General features: G+C 45.7%; 3 protein-coding genes across 4 annotated transcripts in view; all 3 read right to left on the bottom strand.

Annotated features, from left to right (window-relative positions):
* The window catches only part of flt1 (fms related receptor tyrosine kinase 1), a 34943-nt gene extending 28666 nt beyond the window's left edge, over positions 1-6277 (bottom strand). For both annotated transcript variants that reach the window (XM_069667228.1, XM_069667229.1), the window contains exons 1-3: positions 6025-6277; positions 3036-3132; positions 2514-2719 (exon numbers count right to left, since the gene is read on the bottom strand). In XM_069667228.1, the coding sequence (XP_069523329.1) occupies positions 2514-2719; positions 3036-3132; positions 6025-6082 (361 nt within the window). In that variant the 5' untranslated portion in view covers positions 6083-6277. The remainder of the gene's footprint in view (positions 1-2513; positions 2720-3035; positions 3133-6024) is intronic.
* Positions 6278-8322: 2045 nt separating this feature from the next.
* LOC138595928 (suppressor of tumorigenicity 14 protein homolog) lies at positions 8323-16407 on the bottom strand. The gene is made up of 19 exons (XM_069667449.1): positions 16327-16407; positions 15591-15765; positions 15335-15459; positions 14197-14264; positions 13910-14103; positions 13592-13687; positions 13189-13408; positions 12944-13092; positions 12410-12507; positions 12152-12258; positions 11925-12058; positions 11595-11699; positions 11131-11241; positions 10932-11045; positions 10672-10791; positions 10397-10580; positions 10056-10327; positions 9844-9980; positions 8323-8612 (listed from the first exon to the last, which is right to left on the bottom strand). The coding sequence occupies exons 1-19, from the start codon at positions 16405-16407 to the stop codon at positions 8445-8447; spliced, it is 2658 nt and encodes an 885-aa protein (XP_069523550.1). The 3' UTR covers positions 8323-8444.
* A 599-nt stretch (positions 16408-17006) lies between these two features.
* Positions 17007-23550, bottom strand: tmprss7 (transmembrane serine protease 7). The gene is made up of 18 exons (XM_069667450.1): positions 23319-23550; positions 22300-22504; positions 22048-22178; positions 21882-21949; positions 21595-21788; positions 21485-21520; positions 21180-21408; positions 20980-21104; positions 20608-20720; positions 20418-20524; positions 20157-20293; positions 19868-19975; positions 19678-19785; positions 19478-19594; positions 18461-18656; positions 17910-18178; positions 17345-17481; positions 17007-17242 (listed from the first exon to the last, which is right to left on the bottom strand). The coding sequence occupies exons 1-18, from the start codon at positions 23385-23387 to the stop codon at positions 17081-17083; spliced, it is 2511 nt and encodes an 836-aa protein (XP_069523551.1). The 5' UTR covers positions 23388-23550; the 3' UTR covers positions 17007-17080.
* Positions 23551-23663: the final 113 nt, after the last annotated feature.

Genomic DNA, 23663 nt, shown 5'->3' with positions numbered 1-23663 from the left:
GTTGTTATTCCAGCGAGCCGGTTTAGCTCAGTGGTTAAAATGACGGCACATGTAAAGAGTCTATATTCCTTGCTGCCTGTCATCCCCCATCCTCTCTTCCCGTTTCCAACACTATCAACTGTTCAGTATCATAAAAGGCCAAAAAAAAAAAAAGTTTTGCTGCTGGTAAAAAAAAAAAAAGTTTTCTGGTTCCTTTAAAGCTACATTAAGGCACAAAGACCTATACCAGGAAGGTGTGGTCAGAATCAGAATCAGGGTTTATTGTCAAGTAGGTTTGCACATACAAGGAATTTGTTTTGGTGATTTTGGTGCAGAACAATTAACAAAGCACTATAAAAATAAGAAAATAGAATAGATTCAGATAAAGAAATAGGCAATAAGAACCTGAGAGGCAAAACCCAAATATCAGTAGGGGCTTTAAGCAGTGACGGCTCAGGTGCCGGTTTAGCTCCGTGGTTAAATCTGCGGCCATATACAGAGGCTATAGTCCTAGCAGCTGCGTCCCCGTGTTCGACCCCTTTCCTCGGCCCCTTGCTCCCTTTGATCAATCCACTGTTCTCTCTGTCAATAAAGGCATAAAAGACTGAAAAAATTATCTTAAAAGAAGAAAAAAGCGACGACGGCTGAGGGACGGCTATAGCCTGTGAAACATTCCAAGGGGTTGCCATAGTGATAGAAATCTAATGTCGCTAAGCAACGATTTGATCTGGCAACGGACGACGTGTGTATAACAAACAGGATAAACGGTCAATTAGTGGGTATCTTTAATAAATAATCCATAAAACTACTAAAGGTAATCGAATATAAACGAAATGACAATTCAATAAAAACTGCTGACACTATGACGTACTGAAAACGGTCAACCAGTCTTCTCCTGTAGTAAACAGCTGGGCTACAACGACAGGACACGCAAAGTGGAACTGTTTTTTTTTTTTGGAATGCCGTAGCCGTCCCTTTAACTGTCGCTGCTTAAAGTTCCTATTATAAAAAGTGAAGAATATGTGTCGGACGGGAAAATTAATGTGAGGGCTCCTTCAAGTAGAACAAGAATGCGGAAAGTCTGAGAAAATGTTGCTACCCAATTTTCCGAGTTGACAGACTTGAAGTCATTTTACGCATAAACATGGCGGGCTAGTAAATGTTGGCTCGATGGCCCAGAATGTTTGATTAAATCCCATATTGCAGATCAATATTCGGCTCAGTTATTATTTGTAATATAGTATTTGTTACCTGTAAACATAGAGTGACCGAGATTAGTTTTTAATCATAAAATACAATTCATTTAACTAAAGGCACAAAGTCAGTAAAACGACTCCCACGTCAGGAAATAGGTCCATTAACTCGGCCCGTTTTCTGTGAACTGACCCTTTAATTTCATGCACAAACAGAAACCAAAGAAAACAATCACTCGCCTCAAACAAACACACACACACTTCCAAGTATCAATCTCGACAACAAACAAAAACATACAGACACACTCTCCTAAACACACCCATTCATTGAATACCCATTCAGCAAATGACTGCCTGTAGTCAACAATAAACACACAGATTGTTTAGAGGCAATCAAACGGCCTCTCTGAGCTTTCTCCTCCCGGCTCGACTCCTTTTAGAGCTCGGTGCCATTGAAAAGTGTGGGTGTTGCTCGGTGTATTGTTTGGGTGTTATTCAAGGAAAGCAAATCTCTGAACATTCGAACAAAAGTACCCAGAGGACCAGCGGACTGAGGGCTTCCTTCTCTCGCTTTGATTCCTAATAGAGGACTCGAGAAGGGAGGCAGCGTCTGAGCAGAGACGCGGGCCAAGTGTGACGCTTAATGGACACGGCGACCTGAGCGATTGATGGCCCCCGAGGGTCCTGTTGGCCAAACAGTAGCGTGCCCTGTGACCCTGGCCTCCAGCCCAGCTCCGTGCCAGGTAGTAGACCCAGCCCAAACAGCGTCACCAGCCAGGAACGGGAGGAGCCGGCTGGTGCAGACACGGAGCCTCCTCTGAAGTCCTCATCTTATCCTTTTCAGCTCCTCACACACACACAAACACTTCCACACACACTTCCCACCACCACCTTCTAGAGACAGAGCGACATCCCCTCCCTGCACACCCCGTTCGAGCCCTCCCCCCTCCTCCTCCCCCGAGCACAGGATGCTTCAAGCGAGGCTGAGGCGAGCAGATAAGGCTGATGCCCTGGGAAACTCTGCCCGGGGCCTGAGCCTTTCAGCAGCTGGGCTATTCCTGTCCTCGAGGTAGCACGTAAACGAAAGTAAAAAAGAGATTTAAATATAGACCGACAGGGAGGTAGAGAGGAGGAGGGGGGTTAGAAACTGTGCCAGAGTCATGTAGAAGGATGTGTTGTTTGGACAAACAGTGTTTAGATATAATTGGCTCTCTGGCATTGGTCTGTATTTAGCACCCACTGCATCCTGTTTAACCTGGAGGTATAAACAATGAGGGGGAAGGAGTGCGGGGCTTCTCAATGAGTAGGAGGGAGAGGGACTTGGACCCTTGGGTGTCTTACCTGTGACATAAACGTAGACGGACGTCTGTTTCTGGGTTCGGTGTCGGTATCTGCAGCGGAACAGGCCGGTGTGCTGGGCCTGACTGCGGCTCACCGTCACCCTGCTGCAGTACTGCTGGCTGGTCCGCCCGCAGCGAGAGTCCTCCACCCGCAGCTGATCTCTGGCCAAACCTGACGGGAACGCCCATGACAGCTCCCAGCGACCCCTGGCAACAGGTTCAAGGAGGTCGCTTAGAAAACATTTGGCGATCTTTGCATGTGTGTACACGTTCAGCTTACATAATAGGAAGAGGCTTCACTGAATGATTGTTTTACCACATTGAGTTGGGGTGTGGAAGAATCATCAGCTCCTTTAATCTTTCTTAGATTTACATTTCACTACGTGGCCTAATGAAGACGCCGTTAAAGGCTCTGTTGGCTTAGAGACGGCTACGTTTTTGCTTTTTGTTTCTATCATGTTGCTTGTCCAATTCAAACCTCAAATTGCCCATGTTGGCCTGGATCTTTCTACCTGAAACTCACCTGCAGTTGAGCTGTAGAGTCTGGTTGGCGTCCAGGACCATCTGTCGTGTCTTCACGTCCAGAATCGGGACGCTGTACTTCCCCTTTTGCTCTTTATCTGCAGAGGTACAAGAGAGTGTGAGAAAACTCGAAAAACTACTTCTCAGTCATCCAGGTCATGGTCAGTCTAAGCTTAATCCAAAAGGCAAGTGGACTTGGTTGAAGTTCTTAAAGACATTTCACCTCCCTCTAAACTAGTGGATGGAGCTAGAGGCTTATATTTCTAGCTCCTCCGTCCACCAGTTTAGAGCTGAAGAAGCCTTTCGGTTGAGAAATGAAACGTCTTCAAGAACTTCAACCAAGTCCAGTTGCCTTTTGGATTAAGCTTAGAATTACTTCACTGATATCGGCATCTCCAGAGAGGTCAGAGGTCAAGGTCAGCTTTGGGTTAGAGAAATCTTTTGTGTCATCATGGCAGGATGTTAGGGGGTTTTATTCCCTGGAGAATCAATTTATTAATCAGCTAATACGGGGACATAGTGGATGCATCAGTGCAATTATGTTCAGTCCAGGGTAGTTCCTTTGTGTGGGTTTACATGAGAGCACTTTAAGAGGAAATCCTGGAAGACAAAACACTTTACAACGAACAAATAGTTCGGACACTTCCTGTAAGCTCCGTCCTCTACAAACCGGACTAAACCGGAGTCTGACTGCAGGACGGGTCTCCGAGAGTCCCGGCTCCGGAGCACGTCCTCCATCCAGGTCTCGGTATCTGTGACCCTCGGCGCGTCTCTCTGCTCAGGCCACTTGACAACTTGTGTGGAAATGCGTAAGCAGCGTCCCTCTTGTTTATCAAACTGCGGCGTTTCTCCACTCCATGGCCGAGGTTTATTAATGAGAGATAAAGACGCCTGTCTGTCCGCCCTTCCTTCCTCCCAACAACAGCGGAAACATCATTCAGGGAAGTCCGTCCTTCACTCTGACTGCTCCTTACCGAGCGTACCGCACACACAACTCGAAACACCACACAACTGTCTCTCTGCTCCGCCACTTGTTTAATCATGTGTACGGCAGCGAGTGACTTTCTCACTAACGTCCATTATTAGCTTTCATTGTCCGCATCATTGTTCCCAGAGGATGCCCCATTCTGAAGATCTAGTATTACTCACACTACTACCACTTCCTACTCTATTTCCTTGGAATTCACAGTGTGTGAGTAGGCAAGAATGACACACACACACACACACACACACACACGCACGCACGCACGCACGCACACACACATGTGGCAGAATAAGGAAGGACATAGGGGAAGTAGAGGATCTCCTCCAGGCCTTCTGGGGCCTTTTTAACAAGCTGTGAAGTGTCTAAATCTACTGTTTCCAAGTAATTTCCTGCTGCTTCCACAAAGTTAAACACAAAGTTCAAGGTTTTTATATTCTAGATGCCAAATTTCAAACCACGGGAATGCAATGTTCAAAGGAAAAGAAAACTATTTTTTACACAAAAGTGATATTCATGAAATTCAGCGGGAAGACGATGAAAGACGAATAAAGAAGTCCATTTCTGTCAGGCAAAAATCAGAGCAGAAAACGACTTTAATGAAAATTAAAACAGAACTTATTTGGAAACAAAAATATGTAATGTCGTTTTTTTTGTTCGTTTTTCACTTTTATTCCTTTTATTTGCATTTACTCTTTTGCCTTTGACCTTTTGCGTTTGCATTGTGTTCTTGCCTTTTGTTGAATTTTCTTTAGACTACTTCTCTCTGCCTGGCCTCAATCTGTCCTGTGTTCTGTAATCTCCCCGAGTTCCTGCCTTTGCTTTATCTGCTTTTAAAGATGCTGTATAAATAAAGTTATTATGATTAGATTTTAGCAATGGCAACGCTGACGTTTGGATGTGTACACATGAGGAGGAATGTATGATGTAAGCTTGCTGTACATTAAGACCCTCTTCTCTCGGAATCCAGTTATTTTCAAGATTACGTATGTGATAGATATTTAAGACTGTGTTCAAAACTATTACAAACATAATAAGAAGGTTTTTTGCCCTATTTCAAACAGAGAATTCACTAAATTCTTGCCTTGTGAAACTATAGGCCTCCAGCTGTGCCGGAGCAGGAAATAATGTAGGTTATATTCTCCTTTTGAATTGACAACAAAGGCAACATGTTAAACAAGTAATTAAAAAACACTCTAGTAATCAAGCAAGTGCAAAACATGGGTGTTACGGATACTTTATAATGACTTCAATAATAGTAAATGAAGGGATCTGACAGTCTATATTTACAGAGGCTGTGTAAAAGATAACAGACCACTTATATAAAGTTCTGAACTTAGAGAGAGGCATACCAGCCCACTGTTTTCCTGCTCACTGGATATTAGCCTTTAGGCAGCCTTGACCTCTTGTTCATTAATATCAGAACTTATTTGACAAAGTCATCAGTCTCAGGAAAACAACGCCCTGCGTGTGTCCAAGCGCACAAGGAGCCGTGCCACAGAGGTCCGCATTATCCAAACACATGTCCCGCAGGATGGCGCTTATCTCCATCACGGCACTCGGTTCTTATAGAGGTCAACAGCCTCAGACACACGACCACACCGATGAATTAATTAGGCTAGTAATACACAAAAAAAATAGTCCACGCGCAAAAATAAAATGCACTTTGCTTTCTTTTTTTCTTCCAAAGTAAAGACTGTGTTTTCCGTTTTAGAGCCGGAAAGCTCTCTCCTTTAAAACAGCGAAATATGCTTTTTGACCTTATAGCACCCTGTAGTGTACTGAAAAAAACATCCATAAGGAAACTCGTGCGTAAAATGCAGTTTGTACAGGTTATATACACTTAAATTATTAGTTAACAACCGACAATCCCAAACAAAGGAAATACATGTTGCTAAGTAAGATTTTTAACTAACAAAATAAGTTCATAAGTATATGAGAAACAGATCAAGCACGTGCCCTGGTTACCTTTTCACGTATTCCATCAACCAAAGAGAATGTTACTCACCTTTTGCAAGAACACCGTACAATCCACATAACAGGCAGAGGAGGATAAAATTCATCATCTCTGGTGACTCCGATGCAGCAGGTGGATTTCAAACACAAAATAAGAAACGAGTTTTATTCCTGCTGTTTTTCCCCCCTCTCCAGACTTCGCACGGCGCGGCACACTTGGCTGTGGCGCTCGGCGCTGATTGTGGGTGAATAGAGATTTCCTCAGGGTTGCTGCGGGAGATCACGCAACAGGACACTGCGCTTGAACTCCTGTGCAACTTTTTCCCATCGTTTTGGATACTGGCGCTGATTTATACAGTTCCCACAGTGCAGCCACCGGATAGCTGTCTTCAGTGACGTCCATTGACACACCCATGGCGCGTAACAGCAGCCCCCCTTTTCGTCCTCCCCAGTGGTCAATCAATCGTCCAGTGAAGTTCTAATAAAAACTTATTTATAGTGTCAAACTACATAACTTTTACTCATACATTAAATAAACCAAAACCCATGATCTAATAAACTTATCCTATTTTTAGAAAGGCTGGAATTACGCACTGAATCCCAGAGAGGATGCGCGCAGGGCAGCACAGCCCCGTGCTGAGGACTTGAGTGTTCCCTTGGTTGGTAAACTGGATGATCAGCACGTAGGCACCGGTGTGCACGTGTGGTTTTCTGATCGAATACTTGACAGTCACATTCCTCAGATTCCAAACTGACTGTCTGTCCTCATTAAGTGTCTGTTCCTTGGAAAGTAGGCCGATAGGTTACACACATTTTGGATAATAGGAAAATATTGATTTGAACTCTTAAAGAGAGGTTACCTCAGTTCATAAGTGAATTCATACTCAAACTATCCTATATGACGTCATCACATGATGTAATATGTAAAATCACTGACAGCCTGACTCCAAAATACTGCACTGCACAGGTGTCTGATACCTTTCAGTCAAAAGAATAACAACTGAAAAAGTGGAGGATTCAATAGGACAGGAGTAAAAGGGCAAATCTCACTGATGGACATTATGGAGAGAAAATAAACATCAATCTAATCATAAAATACAGCAATAAGTAAAACAGCTGCACTGCAAATGGTGTCTTTAATATAAAGGCATACAATCTGATATAATGAAACAATGTTTTTGAATCCTTTGGGCGTAAGCTGCATCATCCCTCAGGACGTTAAATAAGCAATAGTGCAGGCTGACCACTGGGAGGTGATGTGAGCTGGATGAGGAGTGAGAGCAGGACACCAGGTGAAAATGAAGGTGCACCTGCACAGAAAAGATTGGCGAGTGTCTCTCTTGATAATCATGTTTGTCCTTTACACCAGCATCATTATTTCACACTGCTTTAAGGTGATGTAGCTTTTCACCGAGGCACCATAAAGATAAATTAAACTGAAGTGGAAATATATCATCACCTCCTATGGAGGGATTATTCCCTTGTCTATTATTACAGAATATATTGAACATAAAGCTATGACTCAGATAAACTCATGATATACAAATGCACATACATTATAAAAAACAACTCTTTAACATACACAGTGAGTCATGGACACACATATACAGTACATGGATGAATGTAGGTGAGGAGAAAATCATATAGTTTCATATTAATGAGGGGAGAACTCATTCCACGTTGGATGAAAGAGCTTATCTGATTCCACTGTCACTGCAGTGAACAGGGACTGGAGGGAGGGTAGAGACATAAGGGAGCTTAAAGCTACATGCACAGGATTACCTGGCTCGTCCATCATCTTGTTCGTGATCCTTGAAGACTCAAGGACGTTGTCATTATTGTTTGTAACCCTTGTACGTCTAATAATAATAACTAAGGACGGGGAAGAGAGTTGAGATCAGCAGGTGTTTTGGCTCATGTTAGCTTATTGTTGATTGATACATATTTCACGGCTTGTTGAGTATTTGATTCTTATTGGTCAATTATTGCATTATACTGTGTGTTATTTCTGAATAGCAGACCACTGCTAAGGATGATTCTGTAATTTGCTTAGTGGAAGCAATAAAATCAATATTTAGTGTCAGATTATAGATTTCTCTGGTAAGGTTTGTACTTTGGCTAACCTGCTCTGAAACCTGATAACAGTGTAGAGAGAGATGCCTGGTTATCATAATTGATATAAGGTATTCCTACTAAATGTTTGTTTTGTAACCCAAAACCAAGTTGTCTTATTATCCAGGTGCTAGTTTTTGTGCATGTCAACACAGCCACGGTAGATGTTTGGAGATTGTAAGGAAGCTGGTTGGTCTGGAGGGATGAACCCCCCGCTGGCAGCATGGACACGCTCCAAAGAAAACTGACTGAATGTGTTGTCATGCAAACATAACAACAGTCTGAAGGTGGACTCCAGATCTGACACCTTCGTCCTGTGTGTTGAGTCCGTCATCGAGTTTGTGTCAGTCTAGTGTTCGGTCACACCTGTCCTTTAGTCTGCTGATGGATCCAGTCTGTAAATTTGACCACCTGTGTATAGACGCCGGGACGGTTCAGCCTCGCGCAGCCCTCACCCCAGCTCACGATCCCTGCCAGGAACCAACGCCTGCCTCGCTCCAGACACACCAACGGGCCTCCTGAGTCGCCCTGAGGGCACAGACGTGCAGAGTTGCAGACAAAAAATAAACAGAAGGTGCATGCCTTGGCGCCTTGGAACACACCCCATGGGCCAATACTTGTTCATATTTACGGATATTATGATATTAATAAATTTCCAGATCAGCTGAACAGAAAATTTAAGACACAAACAGAGATGCATCCAATGACACAGAGGATGTGAGCTAGGCTACATAGCATTAGTAGTATTCTGCTACCAGCAGTTAGCTTCAGTTGAAAATTCTGTTTCTAGTAGCAACTGCAACTAGTACAGCTCCATAGCTGTTACATGTGAATTTTTTGTCTGGTCTGGAGCATAGAAATATCGACAGACATCCTTTGTCTACTCCACAGTGCCCTTTTCGTTGCATTTGGAGCTGTCCTTTTGGTATAGCGGTTTTGTTATTTGTTAATTAGCTAACTGCTTACCAAGCTAGCTTTATCCTAGCTGTCAATTACTAGTTTTTCAACTGTGCTAATTGTTCTTAGTACAATGTTAATTGTTAACTATGATAATACACTTTTTTGGGCTTAATTTGGGCTACATGTGTGTTTACTAGCTTAATTACTGTGTTACATTCCTGTGTATGGAACCTTTACATTTATCTTTAATACCTTGACTCCTCACATAAAAGATTGCATTGATGTAACCTATCTGTTAGGACAGCTAGCTAGCTAACTAGTCCAATTTGGCCACAGTTTCACAACATTTTTTAGTTCTGGTTTTACTGTTTTTATTTTCACAAACTGTATAATTACTCAGTTAAATAATGTGTTGTACATCCTATGGAGACTTATCTTCATTGCGGATACTTTTGTACCGGTAGCATAAATAACAACGCATTGCTGTTAGCTAAATAATCTGACAGCTAGTTAGCTAACTAGCATGCTAGTCTAATTTAGTCACTGTTGGGTGAAATTTTACAGTTTCATTTTACTTTAGATTTTGTGAACATAACATTTATGCTTACTAGATGTTTAGATTATTTATTAAGGTGTTTTACTTAATTATCATCTTCATTGGTGATACTTTTTGTCCTTCCTAAAATGATGGAAAATGTAAGCTAACTCATCATACAGCTATCTGGTCTATACTCACACGAATCCTTCCCTGATAATGTTTTGTGGTTATTATGACTAAAAGGTAAATCAGAATGTTAGGTCACTTATCAGCTCTGGGAATGAGTGTTAATCATATCCATAATTTATGATGCACACTCACCTGACAGGCGTCGATCCCTCCCTGCAGATTCCCAGCGCACAGCATCCTGGGAGTGACAGCGTCGTCATACAGCTTGTTGCAAGTGTTCCTGTTGATGATCTTCACTGAGGCCTCTTGTAAGCGAGAGGCCAGTTCACCTATAATTAAAAGACACAGAATGTTATTATGATTTCTTTCTATTACCTCACATCTAACTCTTGAACAGCTCTTACCATCCTCCATGAGGACCCCCCAGCCTGTGACGTAGCAGCTGGTCCCTGTTGTGAAGGTGTGTGAGGACGCGGGGACACACACAGGCTGCACCAAGTCATTGAAGAAGACAGGAGCACTGAGCTCCAGAAGTGCGATATCATAGTCGGAGGTGAACTGGTCGTACTGCGGGTGGAGGAGGATGCGACGGATCGGTCTTGTTGCTGCTCCGTTATTCCCCGTAGTCATCACACGCATTCCCATGTAAGCTCGCCATGCACGGGCATCTGAATATCTGTAAACACAACATATATTAACACATGAATAATAATCAGCATAATGAGTCTGTCAGGCGCTTTCTTACTTAATGGCATCTGAGTCCTGGAAGCAGTGAGCTGCAGAGATGAGCCAGCGGCTGCCGACCAGTGTGGCTCCACAGACGTGTCCGTAGCGATCCATCTGGAGGCTGACCTGCCACGGCCACGACCCCGACCCAGCATCAGAGCCACCCACTATCTTAGTGCGCTTCCTGGGCCTGGTGCCACAGCCTGCGGTGGAGAGACACGCAGGGAGACAAGAATGAAATGTTACTTTGGTTCTGTTTAAGGTTTAAGTTGAATTCTGTGAGTGAGAACTTACCACAGCGCAGTTCATCAGAGCCGTCAAAGCAGTCTTTGACTCCGTCACACTCGGGGTTAACTTTACTCACACACTTTCCGTTGGCACATTTGTACGAGGACGAGGAGCAGGCTTTAAAGTCTAAAGAGAAAAAAAGACATATTTGGACAGAGTGAAACAAATTGCACCAAAAATGAGACAAAAATGCTCAGATTTTGATAAAATACACAGAAATGTATCAGTCAGTGCGACCAGCGATATCTGACGTCATAAATACCCACACGCTCTTGTACAGTTGTATTCATCACTGCGGTCTTTGCAGTCAATAACTCCATCACACACTGATGACTTGGGCAAACACACCTTGTTGGGACACACGTGGTAACATTTACCTCCTGAAAACAACCACACATTTATTATGTACATGTATTAACAAAATACAATAACACATAAATGTGTCTGTGGTTCTCGTCTACTCACCACAGTTGCCCTCTTCGCTGCTGTCCTGGCAGGTGCTCTGGCTCACACACTGGCTGCTGTGCGGCTTGCACTGGCCGTTGGCGCACAACACTTCACCTGGCCTGCAGGATGCTGCTACAGGTTAAATGCACAAATAGAAACATTCAGTTAAGCAGCAACATTTTCTTTGACATCGGGTTTCTCCGTCTTCTGAGTGCAGTTATATTGTGTGTAGTATACAGACTTAATTATCAGACACTTGGAAACCTGGGGAAGGTGTTTACGCGCCAGAGTATCAACCAGTTCACAGCCAGGATACTTGTGTGCATGTAAACTTATCTTAACTGTTGTCAATTATGGCGCTTTAACAGCTAAAAGAGGTAGACAAACACGTAAAGCACAACAAAGCATCATTTTGTTGGGCTAATTATTACACAGTCCAGAAATCAGATTAGATGTCGCCCTTTTGGTTTCTGCATACTTACAGCACCTAGCCTCGTCCCGTCCATCTAAGCAGTCTTTCACTCTGTCACACACCTTCCTCAGAGGGATACAGCGACCGTCTCCACAGCGAAACTGGCGAGGACAGGCTGGAGACAGACAGGAAGAGGCTTTTATGTACTCTCTGGAATGGTACTACTTTCTTTGGCGTAGACATGTGGCCCCGACTTAATCTGACATGCAGTATCAGTTCTACTAAACAGCCTAGGTTTCAGTGTTAGAGAGCGGCTTGTTTGTTGGTAAGAGTTAGGACACATTCTTACACTGCCCTGGAAAGTAAACAGAGTGGAGTGAAAGCTTTAGACTTTACTTACTGCCCTCTGGAGAAAACGCTCGGTAGAGCAGGTAGAAGCCCTTGTGAGTGAGGGATTCATCCGAGTGGAAGTGGAGGGAGACAGGGGAGGAGTAGACTCTCTTTTTGCTGCTGTCTGACACTGGGTTACACAGTCTGGATACAGAGGAGCACAACACAAACTGAGGATGTTTAAAATATGAAAACACGTGGATAAAAAGCTGGACACTGTTCAGCTTCACTACTCACTTGATCCCTCCGATGTCTAGCCAGTCTTTCTCACAGCCGTCTGATGATGAATCCTGAATGTCCATCGTCACGATCGTCACAGAGATCAGGTATCCAGGCAGGGGCGCCTGATGAAGCAACCACACAGGAAGAAACAAAGTTCACAAGCTGGAACGTGGACTGTGATATTTACACAGGGATGATTCACTCTTTCACTCGCTTTCTTCTCATTAGTCATCGTTTATTTCACACATGTGTACACATACTCGTGTGACTCACCCGTAGCGTCCAGGTGCAGTCAACATTAGGAGGGTAGTGGGCAGGATAGTAGGGGGAGGAAATAGAGCCGTTCCAGGAGGTGATCGACCCTCCACAGCCTGCAGGGGGAGATGTAAACACATAAGAGCAGAGAAAACACAAAGCCAAGGCAACTTTGCTCTACATATGCTGCACAGTGGAAATGGTTAATTCCACTTAAAGGAGCAATTCACCCCTTGAAAAAGCCATTCTACATTCCTACAACACCCAGAGTGCATTGCGAGAGACCCAGCGAGAGACGCTGGAGTGAAATACAACCATGTCGCTGCAGGCCATGGCTCAGAGCGGTACAGGATACAAAATATGACGAGAATATACCGGTGGATTGTCTAAAAAATCTTCATCATTATTTTCCTACCATAATAGCATTAGCTCCCCATAATAGCATGATAGTACTGAGGTTGAAAATTGGTGAACTGGCCCTTTAACAAGACATCAGTTATACAGAAATCTAAAGTACTGTCAGGGGTTTTGTCTTTGTGAAAGCACTCAAACCTGCTTTTGGGATGGCTTGAAAGTACGCCTTGAAGATGGCTCCATCCCTCTGCCTGCTGAAGGAGAAGGTGACCAACATCACGTTCCCAGAGGATGTCAGCTTCATGACAGGGGACGAACCCGAGACAGACAGGGGCAGCCCACACCACCTGAAACCAGGATATGTTCATATAAAACATAGAAATTAAACATTTATTACAGAGGTGAGATCAGTGTTAAAAAAACAGACCACCCAAAGTCTGTACCTGGCGATGATCTTGTTCTGTAAAGGCAGCAGGAAGTCGTAGGCTGAGAGCTTGTGGGCCGTGCAGCTCCCTGGTGTGGCGCCGTGCAGGGTGAGGACAACCAGTCGAACCACATGACCCGACGGCACGCGAAGGCGCCACTGGTAATACGGCTTCTTAGGGCTCACTAGGCTCAGGGTGCGGTTGTTGCCATATTTGGCGTAGAGGTCAAAGGACATCGCTACACAGAGGAAGTGATGGAGATATTTATGTGTTAGTTTGAATCAGACTAGAAGGCCTTTAAACCTGGCTTAAATGAAGCACGAGCAGACAGCCTACGTCTTAACTTAACGCACAGGACGTCAGATGTTTAAGATCTGTGATGAACATATCAATATATGGAGTCTGAAGCAGCTCCACTCACCTTGGAAGCCGAGCTGCCACTTCCCACTCTGGATGCTGTTTGGATTTTTACTCTTGTCTGATTTTTCCTCAGACTCAAAGTCGTCAGGGTCCAAACCTGCACACACACACACAGCACAAGTCAAAATACTGAAGAGCAATACATGAATATATACAACCACAATATTTCAGGAGATGTTCAGGGACATCAGGCAGATACTACGCACCCTTTCGATTCAAGTGCAATCAAAAAAACATACACATAACTATTATTTTTTAACTGCTGTATGCTATTATGTATGTGGTTAATGTGCATGTCCTGTAAGTGTGCAGCCTCTACCCAGCAGGTGGAGCATGTCATCATCTCGCTCCATGTAGTAGCGCTGCTCGTTGCGGCTGTCCCGCAGCACCTTGTTGCTGCCAGGAAGCCTCCGCTGCAGCCTCTCTGGTTTGGACCTCTGGATCGCCTCAGCGACGCCGTCTGGGGCGGAAAATTGACTCCAGTAGAAAACGTTGAGCCCTTCAGCTCCTTCACTGTCACAAAAAGGGTTTAACAATACAGCTGAGTATGTTGAGGCCATGCTGATATTCCTGTGTATGAACTAGGCTTTTTCTCCTGCAGCATACCTGAAGGCAGTTATTCCTGAGTGCAGGTAGTACGAGCTCCACGGCGACGACTCGTAGAGCTCTGAGAACTGTTTTTAAAAGACAAAAAAGAAGCGTTGACACACTCACACACACACTGTACATTACTGTACGTGTGACATCACAGTGCAAGTGAGGTCACTTTTCCCGCATAGGCTACACGTGAGCACACCTGGCCGAACATGCAGCCTGAGCTCTGTTACTAAGCATTGTTCTTGTGTGTGTGTGTGTGTGTGTGTATGTGTGTGTGTGTGTACCAAACTCTGCTTGTGTGTATGTTGACTTTGAGCAGCACAGAGCTCCTTTGTGTCTGTACCTGCCGGCCGTGTAGAGGTAGGACCTGGGTGGTATGGGCTGCTGGCCTTGAGTTCACCTGTCCTTTAATGAACAGATGGCCGCACAGATACTGTGTCCACTTAACAAGCCTGATGGCTCACCCTCACAGCTGATTAAAGGAGCATTACACCATGTTACTGTAGGTTTCTGGAGATTTAACACCAAATTCTCACCTGCTTAACAAGAATTCCCAATTGGCGTGTGACCTTTTGCTCCAAACCCAAATTCCCCCTCTCTTATCTCTGCCCCAAATCCCTCTGTCATCCCAGCATGCCCTACTGCCCTGTCTCTCGCTCCCAGCCCTGCCGTCAGACCGAGGTTCTGCTCCTCTCTGTGGTGTACGGGGCACAGAGTGGCTGATTGTGTGAAAGCCACACAGACAATGTTTTTATTGAAGGCCTGCTCTTCCTCTCACTCTTGCTGCCTGTGCCTAGCTGGGCTCACAAATACCGGGCTTGTCCTCAGCCCTGAAAGGGCCCTGTCCCAGGGGGTATGGGGAACTCACACACACACAGTGCCCGGCTCCTGTTTCAGCTTTACATTTTACACCACCAGAGAGAGACAGAGCGAGGGAAAAAAAGTGGTGTGCAGGGAAAAAAACAGTAAGAGAGAGCTGATAAAGAGAAAAGCAAAGGAATAAGAATGCAAATACAGACAGCTCCTGCAGCTTCCTGCAGCGAAACCTTTCAAAGTAAGAGCATCATCGGTTTCAGAGCTGGAAGGAGGAGGATACCCAAAAGTGTTACTCAGGTGCAGTGATGGAGGAGCCCAACGTTGCACTTACATAATGGTCCAAAGCCTGAGCCTGCAGGCGGAACTGAGGGGAGGTGGAGTCAGTCAGCTCTGAGGAGAAGCTCAGGTTTGGGAACTCCACACTGCCACCGAGGAAGAACACTGAGGAGGGCGGAGCTGAGGAGGAGGAGGAGGTAGAGATGTGAGACAGATGCACCTGTGTGACTGTGCTTGTGAACCAAAAATAAACACATTAAGAGGACAGGAGAGGTCTGAGAATAACCCCTTAAAAGCAGCTTTGTTCTCACATGTTAAGAAGTGGAGAGTGAGTGCAATGGCGGCAGTGAAGGGAAAGAAAGGCAGGAGCCCCAGCATCCATCTCCTCCAGGAGCCACAGGCCGGAGCTCGCCCCCCCTCCACCTTCTCCTCCGGCTTCGTGGGGGGGCCCAGTGACTGGGTGGGCTCCTTCAGCTCCCCCTCTCCCTTCCAGAGACAAGGACATGACTCAAATATCATACCAGCTTTTTTTGTCTCCACTCAAGTTGCGTCTAATTGTTTGGCTTTCATCTTCACGTGAGCACAGCTGAGGGGGCAGTAAAGAAAATCTGCCAAAATCAATGAGACATAGATTTTTATGGCTGAGCAGACACTGATTTATTGAGAGTAACGGTGAGCATCTTTGAGCTGAAAGGATCTCCTTAAACATTTAAGGGCTTGGCAGGATTCCCCGGGGGAGCAGACAAAGCGTGGCTGGAGGAGTCTGCTTTCCCACGGCCTGGCTCCGCGGTGTCAGCACTCAATCAAGTGGCTCACGCCGACAGGGACATTCATGAGAAAGAGACCCCCACACCCCGAGAGACGGATTTGACAATTAACTTGAACAATGGCTGACTTGGTTCTGATTATTGTACACACTTAAGGTTCTGCAAAAGCCTATAAAAGATAAATAAACACATACAGATTGGAGATATTGAGAAAATAGTCCCTGCGTAAAGCAAAGTCCCGTTTGGCACCGTCTTTTTACGCGCAATAAAAATGGCTCACCTGTGCGGCGGCGCAGCCTGAGTGTCCATGCCCGGAGACGCAGTACACTTCACAAGTCTTGCTTTTAGGGAGAGTCCTCATAGCACTGTCCCGTTCAGCTCCGGAGAGGCGATATGCAACAATACCTCAGGCATAGAAACGATGGAGAGAGAGAGAGAGAGGGAGAGAGGAAACCCCCGCTGTCGCTTCCTTTGAAAAGAATGCAGAAATCCGACCTGAGCGGCTCGGATGCGGCGGGCATTCACCGCCTCCTCCCGTTTACCTGAACGGGGCGGCAGGTGTCACACGGAGCCCCAGAATGCAATGCGGGGGACAATGAGAGCACTATGAAAGGGTTCAATCCGCACAACCATCCGTGCGACAGATATTGTGGGCAAACGTCCTCGGTGTTTATGCGGGAGAAAAGCTAGGAGGGACAAAAGGGTGCTTGAGGGAAACGTGTGCGAGGAGGTATTACAATTGGAGCTTGGCTGGTGCGCCCTTGGGTGCTCTGCAGGGGTGCAAAGCAAGACAGAAACAGCAATTATAATCTGGAAGCAACCATTGTGATGCTGGAAGAGGAGAAAACGTGGACTAACAGGAATAATTTAAACCTTTGCAGTTTGCTTTGTGCAGGAAGTCACATTAATGACACCTTGTAAGATCAGTTAAAGGCAGACAACACAATCCACTTTTTCTGATGATGTTTTTATTGTCGGATTTAAGCAACAAAATGTTTAAAAATGTGCTGGCAGTACATGAATCACATCTCATGTCAGCTGATATGGCTGTAGATCCAGGAGGTGAACTTGTTGACCCTGGTGTAGACCCCAGGCAGGTTTGGTCGGCCACAGCCCGCCCCCCAGCTCACGATGCCAATCAGGAACCAGCGACCCCCGCCTGGCGCCTGACAGGACAGAGGGCCCCCTGAATCGCCCTGAGACACAAAAAGAGCGAAAAAAATCACACATTCAGAAACTTTTACTGCCTGATACATAAATTAAACTGCAGGGGATTATGGGTGATGCAGTCAGCTCACCCTGCAGGCATCCCTCTCCCCAGAGGAGACCCCAGCACACAGCATGCGCGGTGAGACAGGTCCGTAGCTCTTCTTACACTCAGTCTGGCTCATTACAGACACCTCTGCTTTCTGCAGCACAGAGGGCAGCACTTTGTCTGCAGGGGGAAAGATGTTGACTTAAATCATGCAACTCACAGGAAAAAATATTGAAACCTAACTCCAACGTTTCGGGAGAAACTAGCACACAAAATAATTCTTCACAGATGCTGATGCAACTTTAAAAGTGCTGCAGGGAGCTTATAAAAGTGGTGTGATGCAACTTTGATGACTGCAGTAGATTAAGGAGGACGATAAAGACGATCAGTTGCATAAGAAAAGTGTCTGCAGTATTTTGAAAGACTTTGGTTGTCCTTGAGAGTTTATTAGACGCACATGACACATGCAGAAAGGCTACAGACTCCTGTCAGTAACATGGAGTTGCATGGCATGAAGTTAAGTTCAAAAATGTGCAAAAGATAAGACTTCATTCATTGCTCATGTCAGCAAAACAAAGATGGAAAGTAGCCCCGTCAGTGTTGCTCACCCTCCTCAGAGCGGTACCCCCATCCTGTGACCCAGCAGCGGTGGCTGTGGGTGACCGTATGGGAGGGGGGCGGCAGGCACACAGGCTGCACCAGCGGGCCGAGGGAGGGAGGCCACGGCTTCTTCAGCTGCAGCAGGGCGATGTCGTAGTCGAACGTGTACGCGTTGTAATACTCGTGCACCACGATCCGCTGGATCTCCGCCACGTGTTTGGCACCGCCCTGCGTCAGCATGCCGAGGTGGGCGCTCCAGTGACGCGGGTCAGAGAGTCTAGGGGAGTCACACAGAGGTCATGGGTCATATCATTTAATTTAAAACAACATGAAAAGGTAAATCTAAACTTTGGTTGCAATGTTTAGAACTCATGCCCACACAAAGGCTTAAAAACCTGTGAGGGATGTTGCATTTAAGGGTCACAAAAAGGATGGGGAAAAAACACATTATCAGTTACTGTCGGCCTGCTGCTCTGTATATCAGTCTGTGTATAATACAGTCCAGAAACCATTATTACAGCGATCGTATAACAAAAACAAATCAGCGAGATTGACTGACCTTTGCTTACTGAAGCAGTGTGCTGCTGAGATGAGCCAATCAGAGGAGAGGACAGAAGCACCGCAGTACAGGCTACCAGAGAAGTGGAGGCTGACCTGCCAGGGCCACTCCCCCTCCATCGAGTTATCTCCTCCTACAATACGCTCCGATCCTGTGGATGAACCCACCTTCTTCACCAGGGAGGGACGGCCACAGGCTGAGGAGAACACAGAGACGGATTTTGTTGTTATAGTGGGTATAAAATATTGGAAACACGCAGCTCTTGTGTGCGTGGATGTAGAAGAAGGCACCTGCTGGGCTTGATGGAAGTTTATATGGTTTTTATATGGAGGTCTGCAGTATATAACATATTTAAATTACACATGAATAAATGTGAGAGGTGTCATCGTCTCATGCAATTTATAGATCTAATATGGAAGTTAAACATGCCCCATTTGCTTATGTCAGCTAAGGGTAGGAGTGTGTGTTGGAACACGACATGACAGACAGGTCTGCTGCTGCCTTATTAAAAAGTAGAGATTTGTTATGTGTGTGTGTGGTTGTGCATAAACGCGTGCATGTACAGTACGCTCAGTACCAGCGAGTGATCAAAGACGGGCCTGTTCCCGTCGCCTTGAGACCCGTCGTGATAAAATAACAGCAAACAGTGGAGCTATTACAGCCGGGGTCACCTCGGCGCTGCAGGTCAGCAGGTTTGGAGCGCGCTGCCCAGTGGATTATGAAATAACAACAACTTTCTCATGAAGGCACAAAGGAGTTGGCAGTGTAGAGGCAATTTAATCACTATGTGTCAAATGCTTCATTAAGGAAGAGTTCAGGTGGGACCAATATTTGCGACTCAATGAATGAGCAATGCAAACAATTAAGGTTATGAAAAAACAGGAGGGAAACTATATGTCACATTTACAGCATCTTTCTGTCATAATATATTTTGCTGGATATTCAAATAGTGAATAAAGCAGGGAAACAAACTTGTGATTAGATAAGAACTGTTCTGATATCACTGATCGCTCTCACCACAGTCGGCCTCATCGCTGCGGTCCTGACAGTCATGAACGCCGTCACATTTCGCGTTCTTCTTCAGGATGCAGGAGCCGCTGCTGCACTGATACCTGATCGCAGAGCAGGATGTTTCTGACAGAGGCAGATCACATCTCGTCATTAGCACCGCTTAAAGAAGTGCAAAGAGTTTACTTTTAAAATACTGTGATTCCTACCCTGAGTGCAGTTGATCTCATCTCTTCCATTGCTGCAGTCTGTCTCTCCGTTGCACACAAACAAAGGATGCAGAGGACTTTTCCCGCCGCAGTTCTTCGTCGGCCTCGCTGGGAAGATATGCAACATTTTCCCAATGCGCGACTTCATCTTTCGAACAACCAATATTACGTGACATTTAAGACGACTTACAGCAGAAGACCTCGTCGCTCTCGTCCTGGCAGTCGTCTAGACCATCACAGCGGCGGCTCTTCTCCACGCACAGTCCTGTGGAGCACAGGAAGTGGCTCTCTGGACAGGCTAGAAGAGATACACATTTTTAAATCACAAAAAAAGTTTGTAATTTTACAAACAAAAGTTCATTTTTCTCCTTTGTTTATAGAGTATATTGCAATATTTTAGAATCCTCCTCAAACACAGTCATTGCTATCCACTCATTTCCTACAGTGTATTCTGGCTGTTGTAACGAGCTCGTGCTTACGTTGGCTGATATTGTAGCTGCTGTACGACGCCTGAAAAGGCTGAGCAGAGTTACGTGAGCTGCAGCGAAACTCCACCTCAGGGTGCTGGTCAGCGATCCGAAACACGGTCTGGTGTCCCACGTAGCTGCCACAGAAACTGTGGAAGGAGAGCAACAATCAATCAGCCACACATCTATCATTTGATCAGGTGATTCCATCAGCTGAGGGAGATGTTATCTATGGGTTAAGTATATGGATGGATGCAGCTGTTTTCGACTTACATGACTTCATTGACCTTCCACCAGCCCTGGGCGCAGGCCTTCAAGTTCTTCGGTCTCAGTACATAGTTGTGAAAGTGTAAAGCAACTCCTAAAGCTCGGTGAGGCGTCTAGAATAAAACACAGAATGTACAATCAATAAAAAGCTCTTTTCAGTCAGCGTGTACAAGAAGAAGATGTGTGTGTGTTCTACCTTAAACTTCCAGGTGCAGGCGCACTGCGAGGGCAGAAGGCTGGGGTGGAAGGGGCTGTAGATGTGACCAGTGATGTCAGGCTTTAACTGGGTCTCAATTTGAGACATGCACACTGAGAGACAGAGACAGGGTTATACTCTCGTCTCCAGATAGAAGACAAAGGAACCAAAAGATGATACATTAAACGGAGGAGAATAGAAACATGTGTCTCTGCTCATTTCTTTTTTCTTGTTAAATTGTAGACAGTTTTATCTCTTCAGGCCTCCTTAAAGATTTCATTTAAGAAGGGATTAATGGCTCTGATCTGAGACATATTAAATCTGTGTGAACATGGACATAAGCCAAAAAACAGGCAGGTAAATGTGTCATACTTTCCTCAGCGATGGCCTCAAAGTGCCCTCTGAAGCTCTTGTTGCCATGAGTCATCCTGAAGGACAGCAGCATGACATTGGAGGTAGACACCAGAGAGAAGGAGACGGACACCGGCTCGCACAGCCTGCAGGATAGAGATTCTCTTTAATAAATGCAACGCCTGATCGCACGAGGAGAGGCATCAGCTGCAAGACCACACCTGTGCAGAATGCGCCCTCTCATGGGCAGCAGGGCGTCGTACACGGTGAGGGCGTCGTTCACACAGTCGCTGGGCTCGATGAGGAAGGAGGAGACGGTGAGGCGGATGAGCGAGCCGGGGACAGCGGTGAGCTTTACGTGGCAGGTCACGCCGCCCCACGAGGAGAAGACGTTTAAAGGGACTTTAGCCCCGGGAAGGTTGGCATGCAGCTTATCGACACACTGAGAGCCTGAAGGGAGATAAAAACACTCATGTAGACGCTCACTTTGACATAAAGTATTCATTTTACAAGTATTATCGCCTACCTGCCCCATTTGATGCGTAATCTGATCGCTGAACAGCTGCAGGAAGACACAATGATCAATCTCTGTATGGAAAAGCACCTAAGGATGCACATGTGAGCGCACTGACGCACCATTAATGAGGATGGAGTCTATGTCCACTGGAAGGCCGAGCAGGTAGCCTACAGACGACCTGTTCTTCATGCTGGTGTGCACAGAGTCTCTGAAAATAGCTCCCACACACTCCTCACACACTGCCGGGCTCTTCAGACGAGGGACCACAAACACCATCCAGAAATGAACCAGCACGCCGCCCTTGTTGTTGTTACTGCGCAAGGGGAAAAGAGAGGAGTTAAAAGCACAAACTAAAACATAAATATCAGCTCTTCGTGCGCCGTGATGCTCTCATGAGTCTCTGTACCTGAGGTCTGAAATGACAGCTTGCTTGTAGAGTCTGGCCACTGAGGACATCTTGTACACATTGCTCACCTGCACCGACAAACACCAGCAATTATCAGTAAGACTGTCTTAGATCTCACGTCCAGCATGAACCATCTTGCAAATAACAGGGTTACACGGATACACACCACGTGCTGGATGTTGTTGGCCAAGGACACAAACTCATGGGACTCTGCCTGTCGGTACTCGGGGATAAAGTCCACGTTGGCAACACGGAACATCCCGGCAAAATACGCTCCACTGTTGCTTTCTCTGCGAACTGAGGAAGTAAAACAAGATCTGAATTTAATGATGCATATTTAATGACAACTAACTAACCAGTGGATGATACTAGAAAAGCTACTTTGTAATGCTACTCGGGATGAATTTTTCTTACTTACATATGAAGACCCACAGCAGGGACCACATGATCACCACCACCACAAACACCACCGCTGCGATGATGATAGCGAGGTGCGGCACGTTCAGCAGACGGATCCAGAGCCTCTTGAGGCCTTTGGGCTTCCGTCTCGTCTTCCTGTACATCCTGCAGAGCTTGTGCAGAGTGTGGTCCACCGTGGCCACCTCCACGGACACATCTGCAATCTGCAGGCAGGCAGGGGAGGCAAATTCAACTTGCCCTTTAAAGATGGGCACTTCAATACATGGACTCTAACAGGGACGTGGTAAATGATGCTGAAATGATCTGAAAGAAATGTGATACAGTGGATCCCTCATTAAGTGTATCAGAGCACTGAGGATTCAGTGTTGGGACAAAAGGGCACAAGAGAGCGCTCCTGTCCCTCTTTGAGGACCATATGTAGGTTAAATTACCATTGGAACATCATGAGGGCCTAACCCTGCTGCTGCTATTCTTCCCTTATCACTGTATCTCAGCCAGGTCGGCTAGTTTGCATCACAGTAGGCTGAGCAATATACTAATCAATCCTGACATGCTTGAGGACGTTTTTAAACAGTACAAGAGTTTTCTTGGTGTTAAAAAGAAACATCACGGTCACATTTAGCTGCTCTGCCACCAGTGATGTAAGTTACTAATGGCCTCCATTACTGGTTACTTGAGGCTATGGCGGGGAATGCTTGACAACAAGCAGCAGTAACTCCATCATATGCAGCGCTCAGGACTCATTGAGTTACCGAACGCACATATATTATTCATTCAGTGTCATCCCATACTGTGCAAGCGGCACTTAATCCATCACGAGTTAGCGGGCTATAGGTTCCCACGGGAAAAAAAGTTTAAGCTATTTTACATACGCAGTATTTAAAGAAGCGACAAAAGGTGCGACTTTAAGGATATTACGTCCACTCAAATATTCAGCGTTAAACCAGCTGTAGATAACCGTACAATTTAAGTCACAATGCTTCTAGAAAAATAACACTTTCAGGGTATTTTACTCACACTCGCAGCGTCCTGTTGAGATGCATCATCTCCCTTCGTCGGCTCGTTCTCCTCGCGCTCTGTGCCCATGACACAGGCATCCTCTTCAGGCTGCTATCATCTAGTTCCCGATTTCCTGTTTTCAAGATCCATTTTCATTCTCCTTCAAACAAAAGCTTCCTTTTTAAAACCAGCGGTAGACACACACATGAGCTGCGTGAAGCCACCGAGCACACCGTTATGGATGCACAGCCGACAGGACAGGTGTGTGAAACCAGATCCTTCAGTAGGGCAAGAAACAAGGAGCCGGCTGATGGTAACGTACCTCCTCCACAGCTATAGCTAATGTTTCATTCATTAACTTCT

This window comes from Semicossyphus pulcher, unplaced genomic scaffold (assembly GCF_022749685.1).
Source record: "Semicossyphus pulcher isolate SPU_LCO1_2020_fin unplaced genomic scaffold, fSemPul1.0.p SCAF_18, whole genome shotgun sequence".
In the NCBI taxonomy this organism is placed as follows: Eukaryota; Metazoa; Chordata; class Actinopteri; order Labriformes; family Labridae; genus Semicossyphus; species Semicossyphus pulcher.
The sequence above is the reverse complement of the archived record's forward strand: the minus strand, read 5'-3'. Positions and strand labels throughout refer to the sequence as shown.